This window comes from Lactuca sativa, chromosome 7 (assembly GCF_002870075.4).
Source record: "Lactuca sativa cultivar Salinas chromosome 7, Lsat_Salinas_v11, whole genome shotgun sequence".
Classification (NCBI taxonomy): domain Eukaryota; kingdom Viridiplantae; phylum Streptophyta; class Magnoliopsida; order Asterales; family Asteraceae; genus Lactuca; species Lactuca sativa.
Window position 1 is genome coordinate 4613600 of NC_056629.2, and position 11690 is coordinate 4625289.

The window sequence follows — 11690 nt, forward strand, 5'->3', positions numbered from 1 at the left end:
GCTGATGTTTTCTTTCAACTCTCCCATTTTGTTGAGGAGAATAAGAAACAGTCTTCTGATGTATTATGCCCAATTGTGATAAAAGGGTTTGACATTTGTGATTAACAAACTCACTTCCATTATCAGTCCTTAAGACTTTCATAGTTTTAGAAAACTGACTGGTAACATATGCAAAGAAATATGTTAATGTTTGTTGAACTTGAGTCTTATCCTTCAAGAGAAATGTCCAAATAGATTTTGAATGATCATCAACAATGGTTAAAAAATATGAAGCTCCTGAAATGGTTTTTGTTTTATACGGACCCCAAAGATCAACATGGATCAGCTTAAAAATATCATCAGCATGTGATTCACTGTTAAGAAAAGGAAGTCTTTTTTGCTTTGCTAGATAGCATGGAATACATGGTAGCAATTCATTGTTTTGTTTGGAAGGAATGAATTTCAGATAATTCAATACAGACTGAGAAGAGTGACCAAGTCTCTTATGCCATAAAGAAAAAGTTTCTTTATTCTTATTTGTATCCGTATTACAAGAATAAGTGGCAATATATGACTTTTCATTCAGATTCTTATCATCCTTCCAAGTTTTATCTATTACATTCAACAAACAATTACTATCAAGAATGTAAAGTTTTCCAGCTACTCTTCCTTCTCCAATGATTTCCTTAGTCTTAAGGTCTGCAAAATACAATGTGTTGAGTAAAACTTGAACACAATTGTTGCAGTCATGGCCAAACATCTCACAGATAGCAGATTACACTTGAATTCTGGAACATGTAGAACTTTTTCAAGTATTATCCTTGGACTAAGCTCAATTTTTCCTGTATGAGTAACTTGTTTAATGCTTCCATCAGGTAAAAAAAATAGGTGTAAACCTGTTTACCTTGTTTAGATTCTTAATATAAGACATCTGTGAGCTCATGTGTGCAGTTGCACCAGTGTCTAAAATCCAAATATTTTTATCAAATTTATCACTCTGTAAAGAGTTCAGTAAAGATATGTCCATACCTTCAAAATCTCCAAAGTGTGAGAAGTTTGCAAAATGAGAATCCACCTTCTGATTTTGAGCAGCCTTCATGAATTGACTGAACTGTTGAAACAAATTATTCATTGACTCAGAGTTGTCTTGATTGGAGGAATTGGTTTCATTGTTATCAAACAATGGATTATGTTCTTGTGCACCAGTGTTAGCCATATGTGCAGAATTATAATTGTTTTTCTTCTTATCTTTCAACTCTTTGTACCAATATGGACAGCCATTAAGTTTGAAACATGCTTCTCTGGTATGACCATTAGCTTTGCAATGATTACAATATCTGTCATTATTTCCTTTGTTCTTGAAGTCTGTTTTAGGCTTAGAGGAGAATTGTCTTTTACCATTGTTATTAGAAGATTTAACAAACATAGCAGATTCAGGTAGATTTGAAAAATTGATTTGAACTTCTTTCTGTTTTTCAACACTTAAGGCCATAGAGTAAGCTTTGTGAACAGAAGGAAGGGGATCAAGTACTAAGATCTGATTTCTGAGACTTTCAAAACTGTCATTCAGTCCCATAAGGAATTGCATCAATCGAGTGGATGAAGTAAAATCAGCCATAGCCTTTGCAGATCCACAATTACACATCGGTAATTGTATAAGACAATTAAGTTGATCCCATAGTTGTTTCAATTTTGTGTAGTACTTAGAAACAGAAGAGTCACCTTGATTTATGGATGCAATTTGTCTTTGAAGTTGATAGATGAGTGGACCATTGTTTTCAGAGAAGTGTTCTTCTAATTCATTCCATAATTCTCGAGCAGTAGTAGCGAATATGAAAGCACCTACAATTTCTTTGGAAATTGCATTTAGTAACCATGATCAAACCATGCAGTCATTACTGGTCCAATCATCGAGTTCAGATCCAGGATTATCTGGTTTCTTTGAAGTTCCATCGATGAATCCAACCTTCTTCTTTGCTCCTAGAGAGATTTGAATAGAATACTTCCATTGCATGTAGTTTTCATTACCAATAAGATGAGATGAGATGAAACCAAAAACATGTTCGGATCATTGCTTTTAAGATTGGAATTGGCCACGTTATTAGATGTAGGTGGAACAGAATTGGAGTTCGTAACTGGAGAATCACCCATAGATCAGAGTAGATCGAAGCAAAAAGATTAATCGAAAAACAATGATTAATCGGAATTAGAAAGACGATTATGATCAACTGATCAAATAATTGATCAATATTGTGGAAAAGAAACCGAAGATCATTCAAACAATTGAATGACCTGTGATGTAATGAAAGAAAACGATGCTCTGAAATTTGCTTCGATAATTCGCAGAATCAAGCTCTGATACCATTCTAACAATTAGAGAGAGAATATTATGGTGTAATGTATTGTATTGATTGAAACAATGAACATTACAATGTATATAAACAAAAGAGAAAGCAGCTAACTAACTAACAGAATGTAAACTAACTCTTACAATATTTACAATTCTAACCTTGTACTATCATAAGTTACAAATGTGGTCCTTCAGTCTTCTTATAATGTTGATAGCATCATTATGATTGAATACGAAAAAGATATGCAAATTATTCATGTCCAAACTCAGTTAACATTTGTTGTTTCATATTTTCTTTTAGGGGATATATTACTTTGGTATATTTTTTTGGTTCGTTGTTGCATTAGTATCAAGATGGACTGCTGCATTTTTTATATACAATGCATCCAGACGTGACTATTGGAGAATTTTGAGCATGGCATCTAAACGACAATGTTCACCACCTGCTGCCACTTCAAGTGGTTGTAATATGGTCATTGCCACCAACTCACCGCTTGGGGTGATCAACTTTCAGGACCATGTGATAAGACCACGTACATGAGGTCACAACTCAAAGTGGTCATTTTCTTTTGATGGATTCTAAATGAACCAATTTAGTCATCTTTTAGGACTAGTCCTACTTTTTGACAATTTTGGCGATTTTTCATGCTTTAGATCGTCATTTGTAGTTTTGTACAATTAGCAAGTGTTGTAATTTCCCTTTTGTTTGACCTTCATCAATAGAGTTTGCAGGTTGCGGGTTTGGTCTTTTTGAGTGTGTTTGATAATGATTGATTGGTCCAATTAAAATTAAAAAGACCATTATACCCCTTTGATTAGCATTTTTTTATCTTAATAAAACATAATAAATATATATATATATATATAAGTAAATAAATTGAAAGGGTATAATATTCTATTTAGTTTTGACAAAGACCAACTCCACGACCAAACTAAGACCAAAAGGACCAAACCTACAACTTTCAAACTTTGCACAAAAGCCAAAGAAATTAGCAAACCACAAAGAGTAAAGAAATTAGCAATCCAATAATCCATATACATACCATAATCCATTCATCAAAGAAACCAAATCAATTTGTAAAACTTAACAAAAAAAAATACATGAAACTTACAAGGTACCCCTCTACAACAGCGGTTAGTGGTGGCAAAGAGAGCACCGGTGGATGCGTGGTGGCGATATGAGAGTCAGAGACGTTGGGTTTATAGCCAATTAGAATGAAAATCGTGTAAGTCAGATGTCAGAATATTGAAGTAATCGAATTTTGCTTCACCTTTTTAAAGGACAACCATGGAACATAAGACCACCATCAGAATGTGGCCATTATGTCAATAACTTTTCCAGCGAGGCCGACCAAGCAAAAGTAGTGTTTCCATGTAGGAATGCATTTCGAAGCAGCAACATGATACAGAAGTCTCAAGAACGTTGTCGTGTTCTAAGTTGGGCTCATAAACAACAATTTCATACTTCACCTCATAATCATCATGATGATTATCTGTCACTTGCAATATAGGTATGCCACTCTCCCTAAACCCCACTATATGATGTCGTGTCTCTATACTGAACAGCTGTGTAAATGGTCTTTGAACACTATGCTCCATCATCCATACAGTATAGATGTTCTCCCTTTCTTGAAGCATGGCAAGCGAGTCCCTTATCTTAGATATATGCAAGTCCATGATATTATGGCAAGCTAAACTATCCGGAAGGTCTATCGTCTCAAACTTCTCATTAGTCACATCAAAGGATATTATCATATTAAGATTCATTAACTCAGCACGCCAATGATTTGACTGTCCTTTTCATGATATCCACTTGAATATGGAAAGGTATTTCATATTCAGACATTTTGATTCTGAGTGCTGTTAGAGAACTCCTTTAACTACCAAATTCACAAATCCAAAAAATAAATTACAAATAAAAATTAAAAACAAAAACTAGTAATCCATCTATCTTTCTGCAGTAGCCACTATTGAAGGTGAAAGCACAATACAGTAGCAAAATAGCAATCAAATGGATAGTGATATAACACAAAAAAATTTAACAAAAATTCCAATGGAGACATATGCAAATTAGCAATCGAATCCAGATAGCAATCAAACAAGTTATATAGGTGTTTTCTTCATAGAAAATTAGCAATCCAAGATCCATTTATCTAATCACTAATCATTAGTCAGAAACAATACTGTTGACGCAGCATCCCATAATTCTTACACAAAAGCAGATCGAGAAACTTAAAAAGCAATGAATGAAACTTACAAGGTACAACACTACAGCAGCGGTGGATGTTTGGAGTTGTAGTGTCGCTACAAGGACATATGAGAGTGAGAGTGAGAGTGAGAGTGAGAGTGCGAGTGATTATCCACTAAATCGGAAGATGAGAGTGAAGACCAAATAAATCGATTTTTGCTTGTCTTTTTCCCGATTTCTGGCCTGGAACATCAAAAGGATTGGGCTCTCCTGGTTTTGTAACTTGTAAGTAAGAGCCTTGAAACTTGAAAGTTAAGAGCCTTAAAGCAACGCGGCCTTTTCTTTCAATCTTATAGAACATATTCATTTTTTAATCTAATATTTAATTATCTTACCAGTATTCTGTGGGTCCATGCGTTGCGAGAAAAACACATTTGCGAAGTGAATCACAAAATCATAAAATAAACTTTCGATGGAAAAAACTACTTCTGGAAGAGAGAGACAAAAATATAATTTGAAATTGAATCTTAATTCACACAATACACATATGACAATTAATTAAAAATTATGATAATAATACGTAGAATTAATCAAAAAAAATTATATAAAGAGTCAAAAGTGTAAGTTTAAAATATAGAACATGACTAAAACCGCAACTAATAAGAATAAAAATTACAAGAGATGAAAAACAAACGTTCAAAACTAGTTTAAGGGTTATATATATATATATATATATATATATATATATATATATATATATATATATATATATATATATATATATATATATATATATATAAAAGCAAATAAAGTTTAGGGGTGGAAAAAAAAACAAATAAACAATAAAATATGTGTGTGTCACCGACTTTAATAATTAATATATAGATAATATGCCTATCATAGTAAATTTAGTTGTATCCTTTTTAGTTCAATGTAGTTAATTGAATTATTATTAATATATAATAACAAATATATATATATACATATATATATATATATATATGTGTGTGTGTGTGTGTGTGTGCGCGCGCGCGCGCGCGTGCGAGTCTTAGAAAAGCCTCATGAAATGATGAAAAATATAAAATTCAACAATATACAATTATAATTGAATTGGACCGGTTCCTACTTTATGTATCCAAGTTGGATTGATCATGTTTTGCATGGCAACTTTATTTGTCATTGCCTAGAACAATATGACATAGACAAGTTTACATCTTGCACCCTTACGGAAGTAACATGAATACAAAAATCATTATTTTCAATGACGGTGAGAATAATATGTAGCTTGCATACAATATCATATGTTACTGAAAGAAAACTAATTTTTGAAATAAACCTTTTGTCATTGTTGTTTTTCACGGATACATGTTCACAAAAGACAAATAATCACACAAAGAAAACTATTGCCTCTAGAAACTAATTTATGAAAAAACTATTCTCATATGTCGCTTGGCGTGGGTAAACGGTTATATATATATATATATATATATATATATATATATATATATATATATATATATATATATATATATATATATATATATATATAATAGTTATAGATATGGTTATAGTTTTTGGGGAGGAGTGTGAATCCACTACCCTCTCATCAGAGTGCACATTCATAACCCTTTTGTTGAAAAAACTATAGGTGACTATGGTTAATTTAGTGCAGTGATGTTGGAGCAATGGTCTTCATTCGATTTGAATCCTCTTTCTTCTCCGATCCGACGACTTGTACTTTCTCGATCTTCTTCTTTAGATTTTGCAAGTTTAGGATTTGATTTTTGAGTTTTTTTTTTCAATAATGATGTAATATCCCAAAATCTCAGATTTTTCACTTTTAAAAATATTAAAAACATACATTTTAGTAAAATTACATTTGAGTCAAATCATTTGTTCATAACCATTACTTAGGAATCAGAGTTAAAGAAGACAATGTGGAAACTTAATCATAAATCTGTTGATGTGTGTATGTATAGTCCCGACTTTGGAATCCAATAAGTACCTGCAAAATAGTTAATCCACAACTATAAGCACAAAGTTTAGTGAGTTCCCCAAAATATCTCATACAACACAACATAATAATCAACTATGTTCTATCAGCAGCCCTAGAACTATCAGCAATCTCGAATATCACACACAACACACAAATATAATCAACTATGGGTTAACAACAACCCTAGGGACTATCTGCAGTCCCAGTGGGCTAACAGCATGCCCTATGGATCAACAACACACCTCCCAAGTTATCAGCACAATAGGACTATCAACAGTGTCATGGACTCATAACAGTCCTAGAGTTATCATCAACTCAGTTAACATATAGCAATAATCAACAGATAAGACCCAGGTGGTCAACATATACTACCACATAGGCGAGTATAGTGAAAAGAGTCGCCTCTCAAGTAGCAGCTAAACACCACAGCTCTCACCCAAAAAAGATTGATCTTACAATGCACCTAACAGTAACAAAGAGTACCCTCTCAGTCTACACTCCAAAACCCTTAGTTTAACCAGAAGTCAACCATGGTCAAAATTCAACAGTCAAAGTCATCCTCAGCTGGTTTTCACGTCGTGACCACCAGTTAGTCTCGTCGTGACAGAGTCTGGATAAAATAGTCATGATATCTCCCGTCATCACGACGTGACACACAACTCGCCACGTCGTGAGACTCGATCTGGACAGCCTAAAGCATTAATATCTTATTCCTTTAAGTCATCCTTAGTTGGTAATTTTTATTAAAAAGAAAACGAGTTTTAAAATATATTTTTTTTAAAGGAAAGAAAATACTAAAAGGATTTTGTAAAGACCAAGGGGTGTGATGCATGCAATCGGCCGAGCTCAAGTAAGTTTTACCAAAAATACCCATACATGTTATCTGATATGGTTTGATTTGTGAATCTTTGAATTGCATTCTAGCTAAGGATAAGGATCTACTTAGTTTTTGCATGATATAATGATAGGAGAGATGCCTTAGTATGTCTATTGTATGAGCTTGTAGACTTGCATGCTAGTACTGATCAGTCAGTGAGAGGATGGCCTGATTAGGTTATGCTTGGTTCTGATTACTTGATGCTTGAATGTTGCTTGCTTTGTGGTTTTAGTAGTTCTCACTAGTTTTTGTTAACTAGAAATCGAATATGTTAAGTTACATATTACCAAGACTAAATAATTTTAGAAGGATAGGTTTTAACTCTATGGCGCAGCTCTCATTTGAGTCTAACTGTTGTAGTGTGCGACCTTTCATTCGAATAATTATCTAGTTTTGGTGATATGTAATTGTATTCGTGAACTAATTAGAGGGAGATAGCGGGATTTCTTTCTGCAGCTAATGGTGGAGAGTGGTGTGGTGATTGCCCTAGGGAAGCCTAGGAAGACATTTAGTGTTAAGAGCCTTATCTTGTCAAGGGTAGTAAGTATGAATTTCATACAACTGTGTGGATTGACCTGATATGTGGTGCCTTGTAGCCTAAAAGGGATTTGACGTTATGTTAGATCTGGAATCTTCCTAACAGAAAGTAGAATTGATATGTTCTTCGTTTGGCTGTGACTTGGAGTTTTACTACACAAATGTTGCTTGTTTTGTGCTTTGTGGAACTCCTAAGTGATGTGAGTTAAATATTAAGTGGATATGTTAAGTCACATGTGGCAAGGGTTGGATGAACTAAGAGTGACAGATTTGGCCCTATTGTGCAGCTCTCGTTTGAGTCTAACCGTTGTAAGGATGAGTCTTTTACTCGAAGGATTATCTAAGCAGTGTCGCGTGTGATTGTATTCATGAGGTAGTTAACTAACATTATGGGGAGTTTTTTCAGCAGCTGATGGTAGGGTGAGGTCGGAACCTAGGAAATGCTTCAGTGGGTTTAGTTATGTTGTTTAGTGAGCATTTGGAGTATCAATTTGAGAAGGTGTCTTAGAGGATTTGGGATGATTCTTGAGGAAAGTATGGATAGGTGTGGAAGGTAGTATTGGGCCCGTACTACTGAAAGCACAGGATCTATACTCGAATCGGGGAGAGTCTTGGAGAATCTAGGAAGCCTGTGGGAAGTGGATTCTTGGCTATGTTCTGGTTATTGATATGAGTGTTTTGTCTCGGTATGGTGAAGAGCAAACTAGGAGGAGGTTCTGGTTTTGGTTCAGGCTCAGGTGTAGGTACTGAGCCGATTGATGAGCGGATGTGGGAGCTCATCTCGTCTGAGATTACCCGCGGTATTTTAGAGTAGACTCATGTGATCTTTGGTACGGTCAATGAGGGGATTTTGGAGATTTTGGGTGAGCATCGGGGCGCGTTCCGTACTGAGATTATGGTTATTTTTGGAGATTGCACTCTTTCATTCCATGAGATCCGTGTTTTTGGTACTCCCGAGTTCTTTGGGGAGAAAGACCCCATTTCCTATGAGAGATGGTTAGCGTATGTGGCATTCTCATCCTATTTATAATTGTTTGACTTGTTTGTGAGGAGATGAAGAAGGTAAGGTATCATGGCATATTAAGGGATGACATCAAGGAGTTGTGAGTTGTCAGGGTGTGATACCCTGAATGATATGATTGCTAAAGGCTAAAGACTCAGTATTCACATTAGAGAGGCCATCAGGGCCAGGGAAGTTGGGCCAAGAGTGAGAGACCATGAGGGAGGATGTGGGAGGCAATTCGTGGATGTTTCAGTTATGTTCAGATGGCTCATTTTAGTCGGGATTTCCTCATGAGTCGGATTCGATGTGTTTTTGTTGCAACCAGGTAGGCCATTAGAAGGCCGATTGTCCGATGTTGAGGGTTGGAGCAGTGGGTGCACCTACTCCGGTGACTTTGAGGATCACTGGCGGTTGTGAGGGTAGGGAGGGAGCCCCAACAGCGAATAGTCGAGCATTTCAGTGTCATTCAGTGGATGTCATAGTTTCATTAGATGTTGTTAAGGATATGTTATTTTTTGTCTTCTTCACGGTTATTATCAGTATTTATATTTGCCTTGGGATCTTGTTTTGGTATGAGTAAGCATTATCTTTGGTTTGGTTCTTTGTTATTGACCTGGCTATATCATTAAGAAATGTTATATGCCATTTTGCATGCCAATAGTCATTAGTGGATCGTATCTTGCTCAGTGGGTTCCAGTTTTTTTCGGTTGTTGTTCCAGTTCTTTGATAGGGTCAATTCAGGCGCATCGTATGGAAGGTTTATGGTCAAATCAGCTGGTAAGTTCTCTACTGGATTCAGAGTTCAGAAGTGTTAACATTTGTTAAGGTAGGATCGGTAGCTGTTTATGGAAGAGCCTTTAGGTCCAAATTACTATCGTTGCTAGGGAAGGAGTGGTAACAAGAAGCTGGTGGTGGCAGTAGCATGAGGTTGTTAGTCATTGGAAGTGCTAGGGGAAAATTTCATAATCATAAGGGTTCAAGATGGTTAGAATTCAAAGGCTCTTCTAAGGATGTGTAGTTAGAGCAAAGGTTCGCCAGTTCAGAGAAAGGGTTACAGTCTTCGTTACCAGCATAAAGGGATTAAGGATTTGGTATCTTCTGAGGATGGGTACAGGAATCCTTTTAATTATTTCCTCTTGAATATGAGAAGGTATTTCGTATTCAGACATTTTGATTCCACGTGCTGCTAAATGACTTCCTTAACTATCAAATTCGCAAAGTCATGAAACTAAATTACAAATGAAAACGTAAAAACTAGCAACCCAATGGACACAAAAATTATAAGAAAATTTCGAATGAAGATATATGCAAATTAGAAATCCAAAATCCAGATAGCAATAGCAAATTAATAATCCATCTACCTAATCAGTAATCCCTAATGACAAACAGGTCAATCAAAGCAAAGTGAAAACTTAAAAATCAATGGAACTAACACGTAAGGCACAATAACCAACGTTAGCGGTGGCAAAAAGTGCACCATTGGATGTGTCGTGGAGTCGTGGCGATGAGATGAGACTATTAGATTGAAAGTGTTTGTTATTTACCGATTAGAATATAGATTGTAGTTAAAATCAGAGTCAAAATCGACTGAATCGGCAGTGAGAGTTTTGCTTGACATTTTCCGTCTTACAAATACCTTCCCACTATGGCTAGAGATGAAGTCAATACAGATGATATTGTTAAACCACTTAGTACCATAAACATTTGTACTTATGTTCCCATCACCCTCGGCCTCGAAGAAATCAATTATGACACCTGGTGTGAGCCATTTACTGCCTACTGCATCAGTTTTGAAGTCAAACACCACATCTCCAATCCTGCACCAGAAGCTATGACTTCCAAATGGGAGCAGATTGACAATCTTGTCAAGCTTTGGATTTTCGGCACTATTCACAAATCCTTACTCCAAGTGGTTTTGAAACCCGGGATGACAACATATGATTTGTGGAAAGGTCTTGAAAATCTCTTCCGAGACAACAAAGACTCACGTGCAATGCAACTCGATCAAGACCTCTGGTCAATCGAGATCTGAGATATGTCCATTCACGAGAACTGCCACAAAATCAAAGTGTTGTCAGAACTTCTTGCCAACATTGAACAACCTATGCCCAAGAAGAATCTAGTCATTTACATGATTAATGGCCTCAGAGATAAGTTTGAAAATGTCTCAAGCATCATCCGCCATCAACGACCCATTTTGTCTTTCCAACAAGCTCGATCCATGCTGATGGTTGAAGAAACACGCCTACTGCGTCCCTGTTCATCTCCGGTAGCTCATCGTGATCATATATCCTCTCCGGGTGCTCTTCTTTCCATAATTGATGCTCAAAATCCGTCACATCAACCTCACCGTAGAGACCGAGACCGGTGGCAAAACGGTGGTGGTGACCGGCAACAACACTCTGAACACCGACAACATAATAATTATCGCGTGGCAGCGACAAACGTTAGCATGATCGTCGCTCCAACTTAAGTGAGAATTCTTCGTGGGGCTCCTGGAACACATATTATCCCCCTCATTGGTTTGCCCAAAATTGGCAGCAGATGTAGGCCTTGGGATAGCAAGCACATCGTCATCCCAATCCCCCATGGGCCGCTAGCACTTCTTCTGGACCAAGTCGTCAATAGCAACAACAGGCCCAATAGCCTACTGTTTTATTTACCCAGCCCGCAAATAGCTTCCCAGATAAACCCACCATCCTCCCACAGGCTTTTCAGGAAATGAATTTACAATATCCATCCAACTCGGAGTGGTTTATG

The 11690-nt window shown here is 36.2% G+C and overlaps 1 protein-coding gene and 1 long non-coding RNA gene across 2 annotated transcripts; one reads left to right on the plus strand and one right to left on the minus strand.

Moving 5' to 3' along the window:
• Nucleotides 1-3318: 3318 nt before the first annotated feature.
• Nucleotides 3319-4848, minus strand: LOC111894610 (uncharacterized). The gene is made up of 2 exons (XR_002851279.3): nucleotides 4587-4848; nucleotides 3319-4209 (listed from the first exon to the last, which is right to left on the minus strand). It is a non-coding gene; the product is annotated as an uncharacterized LOC111894610 (long non-coding RNA).
• A 6117-nt stretch (nucleotides 4849-10965) lies between these two features.
• On the plus strand, nucleotides 10966-11403 carry LOC111894562 (uncharacterized). The gene has a single exon (XM_023890633.1). The coding sequence runs from the start codon at nucleotides 10966-10968 to the stop codon at nucleotides 11401-11403; it is 438 nt and encodes a 145-aa protein (XP_023746401.1).
• Nucleotides 11404-11690: the final 287 nt, after the last annotated feature.

Coding starts and splice junctions, on each gene's coding strand:
- LOC111894562 (XM_023890633.1), top strand. CDS start 10,966: ATGTCCATTCACGAGAACTGCCACAAAATCAAAGTGTTGTCAGAACTT.